This window comes from Cibotium barometz, chromosome 7 (genome assembly GCF_041138505.1).
Source record: "Cibotium barometz isolate CiBa-2024 chromosome 7, ASM4113850v1, whole genome shotgun sequence".
NCBI classification, from domain to species: domain Eukaryota; kingdom Viridiplantae; phylum Streptophyta; class Polypodiopsida; order Cyatheales; family Cibotiaceae; genus Cibotium; species Cibotium barometz.
Genome location: NC_141052.1, coordinates 8,504,599 through 8,525,653, shown reverse-complemented (window position 1 = coordinate 8,525,653; position 21,055 = coordinate 8,504,599). Strand labels below are relative to the sequence as shown.

Sequence of the window (21,055 nt, the reverse complement as noted above, 5' to 3'; positions counted from 1 at the left end):
CTTCCATGGCGTGACAGTCCCATGGATCGAACACAGTCCAGGTCATACACGGGTGGCACTGATCTGGCTCCCGTCCATACGACACCATCCTGCTAACACACGGGTGGCACCAGTCTGGCTCCCGTCCATGTCAGCAAAATACTGGCCTCTTCACATGAGACACCGGCCTGGCCTCAGGTGAACGAGACGCAAAAATGTGGGAATGGACCAAATGGTCGGCCAATTGGTGACATTCCCCCGGGCTTCTAAAGAGTTGACCTCAACTTAAAAGCCTCAAGATATGCCTGCAACAATTGCGGATAATCTGCAAAATAATCCTCATTTACCCATTTGGCATCAATAGGCAAATAATTTTTAAACTTCACAAGGTATCTCCTGGAAAGCTTTCCTGCAGGTAGCTTTCTCTCCTTGTGAAAAACAATCTGTTCTGGCTGGAGGATCTCCTCAAGCTCTTCAATCTCTGGCGGATCTTCTGTGACAGGCTCATCAGGATCTGGCCCCACATATCTCCGAAATAGACTCACATGAAAAGCATTGTGAATCTTCCAATGACTAGGTAAAGCAAGCCTGTATGACACTTCATTGATCTTATGAATCACCTTGAAGGGTCCATAATAGCGAGGAGAAAGCTTAGGATATGATCCTTCTCGTCCTGGCCTCTTCCGAAGCCGAGCCTTCTCAAATTTCAGCAATACCCAATCACCTTCTTTGACTTCCATGTCCCTTCTATGCTTGTCAGCAGCCTTTTTATGCTTATCCTGAGATCTTGCAATGGCTGTCCGCACCTGACCAAAGGCAACATCCAAGTCACGAACATATTCATCAGCTGCAAAAATCTCATCCTTGGTACGAAGGATGGGTGGCAAGACCACTCTGCCATAAATAACCTCAAACGGAGCCTTTCCTGTGGAAGCATGGATTGTATTGTTGTAAGCAAACTCAACAAGTGGAAGATACTTCTCCCATGCACTCTTCTGATCTGCCACATAACACTTCAATAAATCCAACACTGCTGAATTCGCAGCTTCACTTTGGCCATCCGTTTGGGGATGATAAGCTGATGAAAACTCAAGCTTAGTACCCATATTATCAAACAAAGCCCTCCAAAATAGGCTTGTTGTCCTGGGATCTCTGTCCCCAACAATGGATTTAGGCATACCATGATGCTTGAAAATATTAGCAAGAAAAAGCTTTACCATATGATCAGCTTTAATGGTTTTCTTGACGGGCAAGAAGTGAGCTTGCTTGCTAAACCTGTCCACAATAGTCCAAATAGCATCATTCCCATGCTGGGATCTAGGCAAATCCATAATAAAATCCATCGTGATACTTTCCCAAGGTTGCGAGGGAATAGGCAATGGCTGAAGCAAACCTAGAGGCTTTTGCCTGTCAAATTTCACCTTTTGGCAAGTAATACATGCACGCACATAAGCCTCAATGTCTTTACGCATGCTTGGCCAAAAGAAATACCTCTGAATCATGCGAGTAGTAGGCATAATACCTCTATGACCAGCATAAGGTGGAGCGTGACATTCGTCCATAACCTTTGGACGCAAATCCTTCACCACACATAGGCAATTATCCTTCATGAGATAACCCTCATTGATAACATAAGAGGCATGTGAATGACCAGCCATCAAATCAGTCCATATATGGCAAAAATCAGCATCCAAATGATACAAATCTCTCATAGCAGATAGATCTCCATGAGAGGCCACTGAGACTGCAGCAATATAAGGCCTCCTAGATAGTGCATCGGCCACCACATTTTTCTTTCCTGGAGTATGCACAATCTGAAAATGAAACATGGAAAGAAAATTTGCCATTCTCATCTGCTTCTCTGAAAGCTTAGTTTGAGATAGAAAGTATCTCAAGCTTTGATGATCTGTCTTGACTACAAATTCAGCCCCAAGAAGGTAGTGTTTCCAAATCTTTAAGGCGTGAATTACAGCCAAGAGCTCTTTCTCATAGATATCCATATGAAGCTCAGCATCATGCAAACGACGGCTCTCGTATGCAACTGCATGCCCTTCTTGATTTAGGACAGCTCCTATGCAATCACCACAAGCATCACATTCAACCACGAATGACTTGTGCAAGTCAGGAACAATCAATACTGGACCACATATGATCGCATGCTTGAGCTGCAAGAAAGCATCCTGTTCCTTTGAAGTCCATTTGAAAACAGTTTTCTTCTTCGTGAGATCATGTAGAGGAGTGGCAATCATAGCAAAATGCCTTATGAAACGCCTGTAATACGAACATAATCCCAGAAAACTACGTACTTGATGTACGTTTTGCAATTCGGGCCAATTCCGAATAGTCTCTATCTTTGCAGGATCCATTGTAACTCCATTCTTGGATACAATATGTCCCAGATAATGAATCTCTGAAAGGAAAAACTCACTTTTCTTGGCATTGACGAAAAGTTTATGCTTCCGCAACTCTTCGAACACTGTGACCAAATGAGTTCTGTGTTCCTGCTCATTCTTGGAGAAAACCAAGATATCATCAAAGAAGACTCCTGTAAACTTGCGATGGGATCGGAATATCCTATCCATCATACGATTAAAAGTAGCAGGAGCATTGGTGAGACCAAAAGGCATTACCAAGAATTCATATAATCCGAAGGCTGTCCTGAATGCAGTCTTATGGACATCTTGTGGCACCACTCGGATCTGGTGATAACCACTCTTCAAATCAAGTCTGCTAAAGCAAGCTGAGCCATCAAGCTTATCCAAGATATCATCAATACGTGGAATAGGAAATCTGTTCTTGATGGTAAGCTTGTTCAAAGCTCTATAGTCTACACACATACGGAATGATCCGTCCTTCTTTTGAACAAGAAGCACAGGAGAGCAGTAAGGTGAGGAACTGGGCTGAACCAAACCTTTCTCTAAAAGCTCGTTAACCTGCTTCATAATTTCTTCTTGTTGTGCAACACTTACTCGGTATGCGGGTTTGTTAGGTGGAGAACTACCTGGCACAAGATCTATGCAATGATCTTCGGGCCTTTGGGGAGGTAATTCACCTGGCAATGAGTCAGCAAAACAGTCTTTGAATGCATTAAGAAAATTCAGCCTATCATTAGACATAGCATCCACATTTTGATGATTTGGCACAAGACTATCACGCACAAAAACCAAGTACGCTGAAAGACTCTTTTTCATTGCTTTATTAATTTGGATGTGTGATACAACTGGGATAGAATCCCCTTCTTTGCCAGCATCAATAAAGTGCATGCGGCCTTTATGCATAAAAGAAATCATATTAGACTTGTAGTCTTTGCGGGGCTCAAGCCTATGATGCCACGGCTTGCCCAACAATACGTCACATCCATTCAGTGGAGCAACTAGGAAATGCTCATTGTCAAGGTAGCCCTGTATATGAATGCGCAACTTCCCAATCAAAGGGGTAACCTGCACCTCTTTGCCAATAAATGCAGCTTCGGCTTCAATCTGAGGTCCCATGCTTTCAACCTCAATTCCCAATGCAGCTGCCATTTGCATAGAGATGAAATTGTCAGTTGCACAGTCATCAAACATGAAGAGTGCGGGCTGATCCTTAACTTGCCCCCATGCCTTGCAAACCATTCTCTCTTTAGCATCATGACCTGTATTACCTTGCACATCAGGAACTGCATGAACATTTGCTTTGGTGTTCTTGTCCTCGTGCTTTGGTTTGCGATCTGGGCATTGCCGGAACATGTGGTCTTTGCTACCACAAGAAAAGCATTTTCCATCCTTAGCATATTGCTCTCTTTGCTCCGGGGTTAATCCAAATTTGTTCTTTCTTGGGCCCTGTTCTTTATTTTCAGCTTTACCACCCTTGTAGGACTCCCGAAAGTTCTTTTTAGGTGGCTGTCCACCCTTTTGCTGATTTGGGGCAGCCTTGTCCTTTGCCTTGGAACCTCCTTGATCCTGCTTGATCTTGAGCACCAATTGCTCTGTAGCAAGGGCAGAAGCTGTGAGTTGCTGCAACGTATGTTTTGGGTGCAATTCAATACCCGATCTATAAGCAGGTTGCAATCCAGAACGAAACTTCCTCTTTCTTTCCTCCTCAGAGATTAGCATGAAGGGAGTCACTTCCAGCAATACTTTCCAAAATTTGTTAACATACTGTTGCACACTCTCATTGTCTTTTTGTTCCAGCCTATCCCACTTTTGAGTGAGAGTTTGCTCTGCATTGGGTGGCAGGAACTGAGCATAAAATCTTTCTTTGAATTCCTTCCAAGTAGAGATGGGATCCTTGGTGATCTTTTCGGTGATCCACCAATGGGCAGCAGTGCCTTTCAGAAACATGCTAGCATGGCGCACCTTCGACTTTTCTGTAAAGTCTTCATCGCTAAAAGCAATGTCGAACTGTGCCACAAACGCTAACACCTTAGAAGCATCGTGTTCACCATGAAAGACATCAAATTTGACAGATTTATCACCTGCTTTGAACTCCTTGAGCTTCCTGGCATGAGGCTCATGGTCCTCTCTTTTTCTTTTCCCCTTATCCAACGGGGTAGCCCTATCTGCATGGGCTCCATGGGCCGTCAAAGAAGCTTCATGGGGCACGGTGGCATGTGCTCCACGAACTCGAAGCTCAGATGCATGTGACTTACCTGCATATGGCATAGTCTCTCCATGAGACAACTCAGAAGGCAAAATTTTCCTGGAAGCAGACCTGTCACCATGAGATACATATCTTGCATGCATGTGACTTTCGTGCCCTCCATGAGCACTGGCATACATAAATCTGTCAGGCTTAGTGCCTTGGGGAGAGGATGCATGACGAGAGGTGACAGTCACCTCTTCCTTTTGCATAAAAGATTTCAGCCTCTGGGATGCGGGATCTCCATGCTTCAAACGAGGTGGATTTCTGAAAATCAGCTCTCCGTCATCCCCCTCTTTGATATCACCTTTGCGAAGGAGATAGGCAAGTGCCAACTCCCTTGGTTTCTTGCCCACTTCACGAGCCATAGATTCAAAGGTTACATCAACCATAGCATCAGCCTTCCTGGCTTCAATAGCACTTTGCAGATGAGGATCTTCATGCAAAAACTTCAATTCTTGCTCTTGAGCCTGCAAAAGTTTTCTCATATGTTCCATTTCAGCCCTCATAGCATCAGGGTCTTGTTCAAGCATAACTGTCTTTCCTGGAGACAGTTGACCTTTGGATTCACTATCCATAACCCTTTCAAGGGGCTTGTGTCTACCTTGCAGGGCATCAGACCCACGAGAAGCACTAGAGGGACCCCTCGAATTTGGTACTTCCAAAGGGTTGCCTTGGCTGTCCATTGTGTTCAAAGTTTGCTAAAAGCGGGATGTCCAATACACAGGTTCATTTCCCCACTAGAAAGAGGGAAACAACCGTGCTCTGATACCAATGAAACCGATCCCGTCAAGTGGGAAAGACTCAGTTGGACACCTACACGTTTAATAGCACAACTTTAAAACCACAAATATGAAATGGACAACTTAAAACAACTTGAAATTTAAATGAACAGAAATGGAAAGATGGACACCAGCACTGGGGCCGGAACGGGCCGACCCCCCCCTCAATATATGATATATTTATTGGGAGTATTTAAAGAATACAATGCTCCATGGGTTCTGAGAACCAGATAATGTCCATGTACATATGAAAACAGTACTAAACAAATAGCTCGAATTTCGATGTAGAAGCTCGAAGCAGATTGACCACTAGTGTGGTCCAATCGCTACGGTCCTGTGCTTTCACTGGACTCCGCGGAGAGCACCACACTGGTGTTCCGAGACCACGCACAGACAGGCGCTCTCGTACTAACGCCTGGCTCTCCCGATCTCAGCACCTTTGGACCGAGGTTCGCCCATATAGCTTGGACAACCCGGCACCGAACGGGTGTAGGCCGAGCGGGACGAATCTTTTACGAGATTTAAACATTAAATGCTTTACTCAAATCTGAAAATCACTTACTTGTAGTTGGTTGATAAAAGACCAAGACTTGTGGAATGATGAAGTCTTCCAGATGATGAAGAAACAGTTGCCTCGTGGTGAACCACCAAGACAAGAGTCACCGCAAGAGATCACAGCCACCTGCTGTGAAAGAAGGAGAGGCTTGTGTAGTTGCCAACCGAAGATAGCCTCCCACTGTAAGCTCAGCCGCCTGAGAGAGAAAAGAAAGGGCAGTTTGCTGGTGAAAACACGCAGCCTGCAAGACCAGAGGATTCGCCTGTAGAGGGCAGCGTATGCTGTATGGAGATGGCCGCCTGCAGCAATGCTTATGTGTGAAGCGCACCACAAATCAATGCTAGCCGCCTGTAGAAGTGGAGGCGCAGCCAACAGCAGAGGAAAAACAGAGATGCGCCTGAAGTGGGGGCAGCCGCCTGGGAGAGGAGCAGTAGGCGCAGCAGTACAGGGAAAAGTTGGCAGCCGCCTGCTGTAGATTCAGTCGCCAGCAGAGATGGGGAAAAGCATGCGCCTGGTTGCTGTAGGAGCAGAGGCGTAGGTGACGACTTCTTGGTCTTCACGTGGAAGGAGAACCGGGTGATGAACCAACGCCAGGAAGAAGCGTTTTGATCTTTACGCTTGAAGGGGTAAACTTTTTTAATAAAATTAATGTGGAGTTTAACTCCACGCTTGCATGAGGGTGGGGGAGTTTGGGTAGGTGCCTTTGCCCACCCCCACACTCACTTAAATGGGGCTCCCCACCTTGGCCCCAAAGTGGGTGCCCAAAGTGGTGCCCACATTTAAATGAATGTGAACACTTCACCTTATAAATCAAAGGGTTAGAGATAAAATATTAAAACATATACCATATACTTACCACCTGTTCACATGCACTGAAACTCGTCAGAATACCGAGCACACTTCACGACTCACTGGCAGGCGTCCCCGCTCAGTAAGTAACACGTCAGGCAGGCAAACACACGAATACATGTCATGCGAAAACAGTTTCAAACATGCAAAATATGTGTGCATGTGCAAAAAGTAACATGGACATATCTCCCGTTCATGGAACATGTACAAAATATCTGTCGGCACAAAACTGGCTCGACATAAAACATAAAAATCCTGGTCTTCCTATGGAGTGACAATCCCATAGGTAAGACGCAGTTCCAGGCACGAGTTTCCCTAGGTGTGACAGTCCCATAGGTAAAACACGGCACGAATACTAGCTCTTCCATGGCGTGACAGTCCCATGGATCGAACACAGTCCAGGTCATACACGGGTGGCACTGATCTGGCTCCCGTCCATACGACACCATCCTGCTAACACACGGGTGGCACCAGTCTGGCTCCCGTCCATGTCAGCAAAATACTGGCCTCTTCACATGAGACACCGGCCTGGCCTCAGGTGAACGAGACGCAAAAATGTGGGAATGGACCAAATGGTCGGCCAATTGGTGACAGTAACCATAAAACCAAAGAATGTAATACCTTTTCTCCTCTAGTCACAAACCAACCCACAAAGAAGTGGTGCCAGGCGTGTGCTTGGAATTATACCCACACCACACAAGAAATGTACTCGCATTGCAAGAATGAGACAAAGAGCGTGAGCAGCAAAGGGGTGCAGTGGCTCCACAAATGCATCAACAGTATACTAATTTTGAACGTAAGCCACCGATGGCACAAGAGCAAGCACGATTTGGTATCAGATTCAACTTGTCCACACACACCGTATCCTAGCGTGAGGGCATCCTTGGATGGTCAGATTGCGTTCCGGCACGACCACCGACTTCAGCGTCATGTCTACATAGGAGAGTACTCATCAGTCGGAAGAAGTCTCCCCCGAAGGAGACCTTGCTCTTCCGTCTACCGCAGACACCATAGCTCTTCTTAGAGCTCAGAACCAACTGCTCATGGAGCGTCTCGACCTCTTGGAGGCAGCAGCTGCACGTCCTCCTCCGCCTCTAGCAGCACCCAACTACATCTCCCTCTTCTTTCAGATGGAATAACAAAGGAGAGAAGATGAGGCCCGAAGAAGAGAAGAAAAAGCAGAAGCAAAAGCTAGAAAGCAACAAGAAAAAGCAGAAAGACGGGACTATGAGGAAGCCCAACGTAGGATCGATGAAGATCGACGTCAGGCTGAACTCGCCGCTCGGGAGCACCAACGAGAGCTCGATCGAGAACGTATGTTACTCGAGCACCAAAGGAAAAAGGAGGCCATCTATCTTAGATACCAGCACCTCTCTTCAGCATCCCCAGCCTTAGGTACCACTAGCCAGTAGTCCGCAACATCAACTACCATCATTCGAAGCCAACCTAATTTCAGTAAGTATGATGGTAAGTGTGATCATTTAGTAGTAAATTAGTTTATTCATCAATTTACTGCTCATTTTCCATTAGCCAGGATCTCAGATCCTTAGGATAGAGTCTACGTAGCGGCTCCCCATCTCAATGGTGAGGCAATCACTTGGTGGCAGCATTGGTCTAATCTTTATACATACCAGACCACAGGCGTCACAGCTTTTAGCTGGGATACCTTTGTCCATGACCTGAAGACCAGATTCCTCCCGCCCCAGTACATGACCGGTCTGGTAGATGAGTTCTATGGACTCAGACAGAACGGATCCCCAGTGCTTCAGTTTTCCGGAAAGGTTATTACTTTAGCATAGCAGGTAGGGTTATCTGCGCAGGCCAAGATGGAGCAATTCATTCGTGGATTGGATCCTAACATTCGGTGCATAGTTCATAACTTTGAACCCAGTACATATGACCGGGCTTTGACTCTCGCTCAGAATGAAGAAATGAAGATGAACGAAGGCAAGCCCAAGGAATCATCTCAGTCCAGTACCAAACCCCTGCAACAGCAATCCATTGCACAGCCAGGGAAAGGTAATGCATCTTCTAAAGATGCTAAGAAGGACGGCAGTAATAGCTCCAGTTCAGGGGGTAAGAAAGATAAAGAATCTAAGCCTAAGAAAACCCCCGATGAAAAGGCTAAAGCAGACATTACTGGAGGTTATCTTCTTCCAAAAAGCAAAAGAAGTATCAATCAAAAAATAGATGTTTTTTCTATCACATCATAAGCGGAACAAGCCGCTAAAGCCCCTTCTGCCACAGTTGCCACAGCCTCCCTAGCTCCTCCAGCCCCGCCTACTACCACTAATGTGGTTCAACTTTTACGTTTTATGCATCCTATGCCATCAATGGTATTTGATCCTAAGCAGGAGGGTGAGAGCGATGCTGCATAGAAAAGCCTCATCCAAGCTTATGGCTTTGCCAAGGGCCGACAGTTTGTAGTCCTGTTCGATATGGGTAGTTCTGAAGACGCCATCCCTCCCCAGTTGGCTAACAAAATGAACTGCACATTAGTCCCATATCATCTGGATGTGGACGGGTTTACACTTGGTCTTCGCACCCACATTTCCCAAAAGGCACAGCAATTTACCTTTGAAGTTCAAAAGGCCTCATTTCAACGAGATTTCAGTGTCTCACCTCTGTTGGGGTGTGACATGATCTTAGGAATTCGGTGGTTCCGTCAGTATGAGCCTATTCCCGATTGGGGGCATGACACTTTTACTATCTGTAAAGGTTTTCCTGAGCCTGTCATGATTCGTGGGGATAGAAGCATTCTTGGCATCCCATTGATTTCGCATCTCCAAGCCAGACGAGCTATCCGCAAGGGAGCAGAAGGAGCACTACTTCATGTTCGTGCTCAAACAGCCTCTTTCTCACTGGTAGCATCCATTTCATTTTCAGTCCCTCAGTTAGTAGACCTCCTGTCCAGACATCAGGACATTATGCTTAGGGACGATCTCCCGCTCAATCTCCCACCCTCTCGCCTTGAGGACCATCATATTGATTCGGTCCTTGGATCAGATCCTCCTAGTAGGTTTCCCTATCGTCTTTCCAAGACTTTAGAGGGCGAGTTAGAAAAGCAGTTATCTGAGCTTCTCCGAGCCGGATTTATTTGGCCTTCTTCCTCACCATTTGCTGCACCTATCCTATTTGTCCAAAAGAAGGACAAGTCTGCACGCCTTTGTGTAGACTACAGGGCATTAAACAAACTCACCATCAAGAATAAGTTTCCTATGCCAAGGATAGAGTACATTTTGGAGCGTTTAGAGGGTGCTAAATTTTTCACCAAGATCGGCCTCAAGAGTGGTTATCATCAGGTCCGCATTTTCGAAGCTGACATTCCAAAAATAGCTTTTTGGACAGAGCGTGGTCACTACGAGTTCGTAGTCATGCCGTTTGGGCTTACAAATGCACCCGTAACCTTCAATAAGATGATGTCTAGGATTTTCGCAGTCCACATTGGAAAGTGTGTTTTCATATTCCTTGATGACATACTAGTCTTCTCAGCCACTGCAGAGCAACATGAGAAAGATATGGAGAAAGTCTTGCAACTTTTGCGAGATAATGAGCTCTACATAAACGCCAAAAACTCTGTCTTTGGTGTTAAGGAAGTTCAATATTTGGGCTCAATCATCGGTTTCGATGGAATTAGGTTGGATTCATCAAAGGTTAAGGAAATCTTAGATTGGGACATTCCTAAGACCGCCCAAGAAATCCGCTCATTCGTAGGTCTTTGTCAGGCCTACAGTACCCATGTCCATTTGTTTTCCAACCTTGCAGCACCTCTTATCGACTTGCTCAAGGGGGTGAAGACTCGCAAGCAGAAAATCTCGATTATAGGTAAGGCATTTGATGCATTCCGTGCACTCCAGAAAGCTGCCTCGGAAGCCCATGTATTAAAGTTAGCATCTTGGGATGAACCTTTCGAGATCATTACTGATGCAAGCAATGTAACCATAGGTGGAGTTCTGCAGAGCAGGACAATAGACCCGTGGCATACTACAGTAGAAAGTTCGATATCGCCGAAAAGAATTATTCGGTATATGACAAAGAGCTTTTGGGTGTGATCACAACGCTCAAACATTGGAAGCCTTTTCTTTATGGACAGGTCTTCACAGTAAAAACAGACCACCAAGCACTTCAGTGGCTTCAAACTATGCCAAGTGCCCAGTGGAGTGATCGACATGCTAGGTGGAGTCAACTCTTCCAACAGTTTGGAGGAATGATTGAATATATCTCTGGTAAGCATAACCCAGTAGCAGATGCTCTTAATTGAAAGACCAGTATCCAAGCAATCCATGAATCTACGATTCTTGAAATCACAGGGAAGGACTTAGATAGTATGAAAGACCAATATGTCGACTCCCTTGAGTTTAGTACTCAGTATAGTTTGGCCCTCAATTCTGAGCCGAGTCATTATTCAATCCAGAATAGTTGGTTGTTCTTCATGAACCGCCTCTGTGTCATTCGGGAAAAGCGTTCCGCTCTTCTCCATGATGCCCATGACTCCTTAGTTGGAGGACATAGGGGTATCAACAGTACCCTTGAGAAATTAGAACGGTTCTTTTATTGGCCAAAGATGAGGCGTGATGTCTATTCACATGTTCAAGTTTGTAAGATTTGTCAAAAAGTAAAGGTTCCACATACAAAGAAGGTTGGTTTACTTCAACCTTTGCCTATCCTCGACGGACCTTTCATCGACATATCTATGGACTTTGTAGGGCCTCTACCAGCATCCACCAGATCCTATAACACTCAGTGTTACATCATTGTGGATCGCTTTAGTAAATTTTGCATGCTCATCTCATGCAAGCATACGGCCACAACCGAGGGTGTAGCCCGTATATTTCTCAAACATTGGTACCCAGTTTGTGGTTTGCCAAGTACCATTACATCATATAGAGATTCCAAGTTTACCTTGCATTTTTGGAGGGCATTATTTGAAAACTTCGGAACTAAGTTGCAGTTGTCTAGTGCATTCCATCCACAGACACATGGCCAAACATAAATTTATAACCAGTTGGCCTTTGATGTTCTCAAGTCATGCTGTCATGACTAGCAGTCCAAATGGGAACGTTATCTTCCATTGGTCCAAGCTATCTTGAACGACACTCATTCGTCCGGTGTCGGACGGACTCCATATGAAGCAGCCTTTGGTCACCGTTTCTCTTCTTTCTTGACGAGATTGGTGTCTCCATCTTTATAGGCTAATAAAACCATGGAAGCATTTTCCAAGATCATTGAGTTAGTCAAGGACCGCTTGACCAAAGCAAAGGAAGCATATAGCAAACAGGCAAATAAGTCTAGACGAGATGTCCACTTCAAGGAAGGGGATTGGGTCTATCTGCGTATCATGAAACAAAGATTGAAACAAGTGGGCAAACGCTGTCCCAAGCTTTCATTCCATAGTTTGGACCTTTCCCAATAGTTAAGAAGTTAAGTGATGTCTCCATGAAGTTAACGTTGCAATGCATGATGTTTTCCATGTTTCTTAGCTAAAACCATATGTAGAAGGGTTCAGAGGCAAAGGCAAAATCCACTTTACCGCTTGACACGATAGCTAGTTCCAACGTAGTTGGGGATTGCGGCTTCAACGACTTCCTAGATTATGATGATCTGGGCTCAGATGATGTCCACCTCTCTCAAGTTTGGGTTTACTCATGAGTTTCAAACTGGCGAGATGTATTTGTATTGTATATTGTATTCTAAATTTAACAGGCAATTGACTTGATCCTGAGATATCCTTTCTTTTGTTGCTCTAAATGTGTGCTCTTTTATGCAAATTTGAGAAAGTCTAGCTGTTGAGTTTGTAATTACTGGTTTTGGTTTAGTAATTTAATTAACCGAGTCCATGAGCCCATTCCCGTTTCCCATTTCTAGTGACTATGGTCTGGAGTAGTTTTCTAAAGCATGTAGTATTTTAATTAACCAAGTCTATGTGCCTATTCCTGTTTTCTATTTCTAGTGACTATGGTCTGGAGTAGTTTTCTAAAGCATGTAGAAACCTTTGACTTTTGCTTCAAAGGATACACCCAAGTATGTTTGGAGTAGTCATTAATGAAGGTCACAAAATAGAGGTAACCCTTGATAGATGGTGTCCTCATAAAACCACATACATCACTATGTATAAGCTGTAATTTCTGGACAGCCCTTACTCATCCATATTTGGGAAATGATTCCGGTTGCATTTTCCTAAAATGCATCCCTCTTGTACATGTTTGATTTGGGGCTGCAACTCTGACACCATATCGTGCCTTCGAAGTAGCAAATTGCCAAAATTCGAGTGCTCAAAGTGGGCATGCTATAGTTCCACGTCACTCATAGCTTGTGTGGCAGTAACAAAACATGCATCCTCTTATAAACCATCCAGCCTATAAAGGCCATGACATAATGTACATGAGGCAGCGATGGTATCACCATCACTCTGATCATGAAATGTTCATTTGTTGTCCACACATCTAACAACTGGGCCTACGCTACCAATAGCAAAGATTGACAACAAGTTCTTTTTAAGGCTTGGCACAAACAAGACTTTTGAGAGAGTGATTGTCCCACCATTTGCAAAAGTGAGCGCAACCTTTTCAACTCCTTTCACCAGATAGTTGTTTGCCCTTGTGACATGTCATAGTACCTCCTTGAGGGGCAGACTCAAGAGAGGAAAACAAACCGCGTTGAGAAGTTATGTGCTTGCTAGCATCACTGTCAAAGTATCATACATGTGAGTGCCATTGACATGTATACATCATGTAAAGAAGGATTGTAACTACATTGCACATTAAAAGCCCAATCATCATGTGCATAGTTCATGGATTCCTTCTTCTCAGCACTAGGTGCTGATGCATTAGCCACATGCATGCTTGAGCATAGTTCATGGATTCCTTCTTCTCAGCACCAGGTGCTGATGCATTAGCCACATGCATACCTGATTCTTTCTTCTCCTTCTCATTTGCAAGGCGCTTCTTGCATTCATTATTGTAATGACCTGGTTTCAGATAGTAATTGCATTTCCCTTCTTCTTGGGCTTCTCACTGTCATCCTTGTCACCATCTTTACGAGAAGAGGGGGCTGAACCACCCTTTGGCTTTATAGCCACTAGTACCAGATGCTTTGCCTCTATTCTTGCCTTGGGCAGCAAAGGCCTGATCCCCAATCCTCATGCAAGACCTAACACCCTAGATTGCTCCTCTTACAAGAGAGTAAGGACACTTTAACTTGTCAAAAGAGAATGTGTTGGGATTGCCCTTCATCAATAACCTGAGTGTGGTGGCAAAACTTCAAGTGAGGTAATGCATTGATAGAGCTGTCCTGTATGATCTCATCAATGCTGGCCAGGTGCTCATGAAGGTGGTCTTTAACCTTCATCAAGTAGGTATTAATTGCTGACACATCACTAGTTGTGCTATTTTTGCATACGCTTTATTTCTGTGTTGTTGGATCTAAGGAACATGAATACAGCATTGTGTGCACTTAAAGTAGACTTTACTGTTCAATCCTTTTACGAGTGTGGAAATCTGACAGCTAAAAATTCGCGCACTATACATACTATTGTTTTATTTGTTGCCAGGATCCTTTTACAAGTGTGGTATTCCTTCACTTGGTTTACTTGTTTTCCTTGCTTGCAGGTAGTGGCAGAGCATAATCTACAGGCAGGAACAAACATTCTTTTGAGTTATGGGTCTTTAAGCAATGATTTGCTGTTACTAGACTATGGGTTTGTGGTGCCTCAAAATCCACACGACTATGTTGAGCTGAGATATGACAAACTACTGTTAGACGCAGCTAGAGTGTCTGCAAGATTGCATGCAGAAAGTTTTGCTCGACCTACACAATGGCAATATTCGATCCTTGAACAACTGAACCTTGAAGGTGTTGGAGCTTCCCTTCAGGTGTATTGAATGTTAGCTTTTCTGACCTTCAAAGTCTTCACAGGAAGTCCTTTCTTTGTGTTGGCTAAGCTCATCCTTTTCCAATGGTAATACTGATTGTTATTGGTCGATATCTTGTGAAGGTCAAGGTTGGAGGTCCAAAGCTTATTGATGGCCGTCTTTTGGCAGCCTTGAGGGTACTATATGCACACAATTTGGATTCAGTGCTGAACAAAGATATAAGCTTGCTACAAGCATGGGGCCAGGCTCCTCTAGGGAGCGTAATCGAAAGCAAGGTTTTGAAAACGCTAGTAGCAATGTGTGCCCTTCTACTTGGTCACTTTCCCACTACGATTGCAGAAGATGAGGCGACTTTGGCAAACAAGGAGTTGAATGAAGCAGGAAGGCTTGTCTTGGAATATCGGATTGCCAAAAAAAAGTTACTGGTCGATTGCATGCAAGGCATCACACAAAAACTGAATCATCTAGAAAATACGGGAAGTAGGGGCTGAAAAAGTTGGCTTGATGATTGTGGGGTTGAGGGCTGAAAATTCATCGTCCTAGGCTGTATCTCCAGAATTTATTTTCTACGATGGTTGCATGGAGACGTTGAACGTTAGGTCTTTTGTAGGCCAATTTGAAGTTGCTAATTTTCTTTCGGCAAGAAAAATCATTCCTATGGCCATTGCTTGTATAAAGGTTTTCGAGTTAGGATCATTGAGTAGCTGTTTGAGCAATATATGCCTACATCATTGTAAAATGCACACTCTAGTGATCGACTTTCCAGCTACAAGCGATTACAGTAAATGAAGGGCTTATCACAGGCCTCTTCTGTTTGGGCAGGGTATAAAAGTATGAGCTTACTTTTTTTCTCTTTTTTCTTTTTTTGTGTACACGTGCATGGGGCATGCAAGAGAGAGAGAGAGAGAGAGAGAGAGAGAGAGGAGAGTACTAGTAGTTTTAATATTATAGCCAAGCCAACAACCATATATGATTCGGGGATAGTCAATGAACGAGAAATGATGATAATCAAGATCCTTCCAGCTTAATGAGATTATTTTTGTAATTTAGTGGTACGGATGAATCATAGGGGGGAGTTCTCAGAAATACATTCATTGACCAACTAGAATTACTCGCTAGAGCTAATTTTTGTAATCTAGTGGTACGGATGAATCATAGGGGGGCGTTCTTAGAAATACACTCGTTGACCAGCTAAAATTACTCACTAGAGCTTTTGATTGTTTGAAATGGGCCAAGTTACACAACCTACTTTGGGTGGGGCTTTGCAAATATAGTTGTAGAAAGCTAGTTTTTCACAGATCTTGGAGCAAGCCTCGAGGGTGGACTTAGATTTTGGGATCATGTCGAGATTGGGAAGTTGATATGTAAATAACCATTACGCGAGAGCGAGAGCAAGAGCGAGAGCGGAGAGTGTATGAAACTAAAAATAAGTAACAGGATACTACGAACATGAAAAATAAATAAACATCTTCCAAATAAAATGGGCCTATGCATGGACACAAAAAGAGAGCCAAAGCTCATTCTTCTCGTGGATGGTGCAATGTCCACTTGTTGTGGTGGTACATCTCTACGCCATCTAAGGATGTCTTGTATTTGGCGGGTGAAGTCTAGGTCTTTGGGGGCAAGGATGTTGGGCTCATTGGAAAGATTGTGCCTTCTTATGTGACTTGCAAGTTCCAGGTGCGTGGTACTAGAGGGTTGTGGGTTTAGGTGCATTGTCTTTGCTCTCTCTCTCTCTCTCTCTCTCTCTCTCTCTCCCCCCTCTTGATAAGTATGCGTGGTGGGTGTTGTGATTGCTTAATGGGAACCAAAAAAGTATGTCATGAAGGTTTGAGAGGTGTCAGCTCATCATGTCTCATTGAGTGTCACCTCACGGGTCTTTTGATGGACGGCAAAGCTGTTGGAGTGCAGACAAAGGGAGCAACACATATGCAACAAGCAAGTAGAGATAGAGGAGAACAACACTGAAAGTAGATTGATGAGAATGAGTGAAGTGACATGATAAAGTTATCTACTCACCCACTCATAAGAGTGTACTCACGCTCCAAGAAAAAAACCTTTTGAGGAAAAAAGTGTCCCAGTCTATTATTAGTCTACGTGATCAATCCTTGAATGTAAATAAGCCTAAAACTTTGTAAAAAGCTTCGAACTTCTTTGTCTTTGTGAACATGTTTGTCACATTGTCATGTAAAGACATAAGTTAGGCTAATCTTTCCTGCAATGAGCCTCTCCTTCACATAATAATAATGCACGCGAATTTTCTTTGTACAAGCATGAAATACTAGGTTTCTCGTAGCAACCAATGCACTTTCACTGTCAATGAAGATAGAGGTGGGAGACTACTGTCTAACACCAAGATTTGCTAAAAGATGTCTAAGCCATATACACTCCACAGTCATCGGTAAAAGCTGCATTGTACTCAGCTTTAGAGCTCGAAGTGGCCATGGTCAGTTACTTCTTGTTGAGACACGAATCACCAAGTTGAAAGCAAAAGCCACTAGTGGACACTCACTTGTCGTAGCTTCCAGCCCTATCAAAATCACTGAAAGCATGCAACTAAACATGAGCTTCTCTTAGTCCAATCGGAATCACTGAAGCGTGCAACTAAATATCACCTCCCTTAGCATAGAATAGCCCAAGGAAATGAGAGTCATGTAAGTATTGGAATACTCGCTTGGAAGTTTGCCACAATGCTTACTCTCGAGATTATGCATAAACTTGCTCAACTAGATCCCAACCTAAGTGTTTTGTCTCGTATTGCATAGTAGATGAGGCACCACCCAAGTTGCTGATAAAGTGATGCATCAAATGGTTCACTTACATCTTGGAGAGGTTGAACCTAGTACTTTTCTCTATTGGTGTGTAGCAAAGGCTTACAGTCTTCTAGGCTAAACCATGTAAGCAATCTTTATAATTTTCTGTAAATGTGGATAGCACTCTCAGTTAGGAGTTATTCCTCTTGAATCCCCTTAATCCAATCACTATAAACTCCATAATTGATGCCATAGTGCAAGCCCACATCCTTAACGATGCATCCACTACCACATTGTCCTTGCCTGGTGTATATGTTATCTCAAAATCATAACTTTGAAGAGTGACTAGTGCTTGGGAGAGAGGTTTGGTTGGGATAAGAAAAAATTTAGACTTTTGAGATATCATGTCGATCACAACAATGCCATCATCCTTACCATCGGGATCAAATGGGAATTCATCATCCCCTCTTTTGATGACTCATCTAGTTTTACTTCATGACAATCTTCACTCTTCAACATCATGAGACTCCTTGGCATCCTCTCCTTCATCCACACGAGAATCATAGTGGCCACAACCTTCTTAGCTTTGCACAGATACCTAAGTGACCACCTCTCTTTACACTTGAAGCATAAGCCTTTGCTTCTCAACTCATCAATCTTTGGGTTATCCATCCTTTGAGTCTTATTAAAGGTTTGAGGAGGTTTCTTGTTGAAGTTTTTCCCTTTCTTTACATCCAACTAAGGGTTGTATTCATGTTGAAAGAAGTAATAGGTGGCTTGTGTGAATCCTTCATAAGTGAGATAGGCTGATATTTCCTATATTTTGGCTCATAAAGCTCTGCCAACCTCATAAGCCTCTTTGAGAGAGTGTGGCCTTTGAGCCAACACATCTGCTTTGATGAAAAAATCCAACCCATGCACAATCTTCTTCATCTTCATCTCTTCATTTAGCCCTTCCACATACATGGATAGCTTCATAAAAGGTTTTATGTACTCTCTTATCACCATGCCCTTTTGAGAAAGCTCATACCATTGTTCATGGTATCTATCAAGTACCAAAGGTGAGATGAAGGTCAAGTTCATCTCTCCTTTCAAATTCTCCCATGAGTGTGGTACATTCCTATGTTTAACCATATGTCTCCATCGTTGATGATGAGCATAATCCTCCATGTGTAATGAAGCAAATTTCATTGTCTTGATCATTCTTAGCGTAAAGCTGAAAATAAGTATTTAGCTTGGTAGTCCACTCCTCCAACTCATGTAACGTAGAACCATCACCCTTGAATTTAGCGAGGAACATCTTGTCTTTAATATCCTTGGAAGTGTTTGAAGAGTAAATCTCATGATGTGGCTTGTTCCTTTGTGATTGCATATAGGAGTTAGCAAATTGAGCAAAGTCTTTATACTCCTTCTTGATGAACAAAGGTAATTCCATCCAACTATCATAAGCTTGTGCTCCCAATCATGATCAACCCCATCCTCATTTTCTTCTAGATAAGATGGTACCCTCCTAGCATCCCCTCAGCATGGATTCATAGTATTGAATAAAGCGTGTGGTGGTTTACTATTCACTTGTTGAGAAGTACTGGGATGAAATGAAAAAGGCCTCAAATCTTTTATGCGATGTCTTCTAGCATCCATCATAAACCCCAATGAAGGAGCCTTCATAGAAGCCTCTTGCATAGCTTGTTTACCTCCCTTGTGAGTGACCACCATAATGAGATTCATGTATAGGTTACTTGCCCTTACAAACCCCACCAATTCTACCCTCAATGGCTTCTTCATGGTGTTGATTCACGGATTGGGCCAATTGATCTTCAATAGCTTATATCTTGCTAGTCATAGATTCAAACTTTGAATTCAAGGCATAGTTTTGATGATATCTAATATGTTCATGAGTGGCTTGAAATCAAGTTTATTCACAAGCAATTATAAGAGAGTGTTATTTGAAATGGCTTGTGAACTTTGAGAGGTATGCTTATGGGCACTTCCCACATTAGCATTCTCTTCAACTCCCTTTGAAGTTGGACCCATGGATTGGGAGACATTTTAATGAGTGTTTCCCCTAAGAATTTGTTTTAAATCTCTTCCATTGTATCCATAGGGTTATGTTCCATCAATTACTCCCCTTCCATATCCTCCATTTGCAAATGATAGCTTTCTAGGTCTACCTTTCGGTTTAGCGACCATAATAGGGCTGTTTTGAAAAATCTACGATAGGAGGATGTAGGGTTGTCAGATTTGGATGTTCTATGGATCTATGGGAAGGTGTAAGGATAAGAGATAAGCCTATGATGTCAATTTTGGTTCAATCAACCCTCTATATGCCTCTGTTTTGACTTTTTCTCGCAAGTCAAATAGTGATAGTTTGGTCCGCTTACACTCCAATGCTCCAAATGAGTTAAAACTTGGTGGTTAAGGTAATTGGCTAGTGGAGAACGCAATGGGGGAACAAATTTATAATCCGAGACTTGGTTCAATTTCTGTCTAAATAGAGTATGTAGTAGAGAAACGGGCGTAGCTTCTTAACCCAGAAACCAAACATGGTAGTCGAGGGCTCCATGGGAAGCCTTAATGGTGTGGGAATAACCTCTAATATTTAATTAAGGTTTAGTCCAAAACCACTCAAACTGAATCACACTTTTTTGAAAACTGTCAACTACGCCAAATTATGAATAATCGAGGTAACCAACTTGCAAACCAATGCATATATACATGCCGGCATATCTAAGGCATCACAATGTATCCAAATAGCATCCTTCCAAGGTATTTTGACCAGATTTTAGTAAAATTTTGGCATGACCTTGGTGCATTTATGTGCTAATCTCAATCACTATATCCCATATCAATGTACCCAATAATGCTGACTATGCATCCTTATATAATCTCATTGATTGTCAATTGCATTTCAACTCATTGCCACTTGTATGCATAGAACAATTACCAATTTGATTCGATGTAGCAAGTCAATGAAGAGCTCTTGCTTACCGATCTCACCAAGGTTTAATTTTCGATGGCAAGGGTTGGGGCCATGTCTTGATCACCATGTACCTAATCCCTCTCCTTGTCACTTTTCCAAAAGCACTCATGACAAGCCATGTTCCCCTTGGCCTCTCCACCAATGCCAAGGGTACTCTCTCAAGATTCTAGTGCTTGTTTGGAATGAACTTATATAATTTGATTGAGAATCTAGTAATGTTAAGAGAGTAGAGTATTCAAGGGCTTACAATTCAAAGCATGTACTCATGCTCATGTACATTACAACTTTAGCATGTACTCATACTTTCTTCATCAAAATTCTTTGCTGCGAAACTTGCAAGTCATCCAACCCCATAGAGAAGCAAACAACGCCCTCACCAAGGCATAACAAATACAAAAACTCCCCTTTCAATCCAGTTATTGGCTTCTTTGCATATGTAAGGTAAAAGTGATTAGAAAAAATTATGGGAATGATAAAGAGTACATAGAGGTTCAAGGCAATATGCAAAGGAATGATGAGAATCCCCTATGTGCAAGAATTTTATCCTAAACACTATTTTATCCCAAAACCCTAATGCCTTTGGCCAAATTAATCAAGCAATGCATGATTACGTAGAGGAGGTCAAGGGAAGAAGGATTATGGATTGAAAACTCAAAAAATCCCAC

General features: G+C 43.2%; 1 protein-coding gene across 2 annotated transcripts in view; it reads left to right on the top strand.

The window, feature by feature from the left end:
* The window catches only part of LOC147636653 (Rubisco methyltransferase family protein), a 33,407-nt gene extending 17,900 nt beyond the window's left edge, over positions 1–15,507 (top strand). For both annotated transcript variants that reach the window (XM_086800115.1, XM_086800116.1), the window contains exons 4-5: positions 14,394–14,657; positions 14,780–15,507. In XM_086800115.1, coding sequence (XP_086656241.1) covers positions 14,394–14,657; positions 14,780–15,148 — 633 coding nt within the window. In that variant the 3' untranslated portion in view covers positions 15,149–15,507. The remainder of the gene's footprint in view (positions 1–14,393; positions 14,658–14,779) is intronic.
* The last annotated feature ends 5,548 nt before the right edge of the window (positions 15,508–21,055 follow it).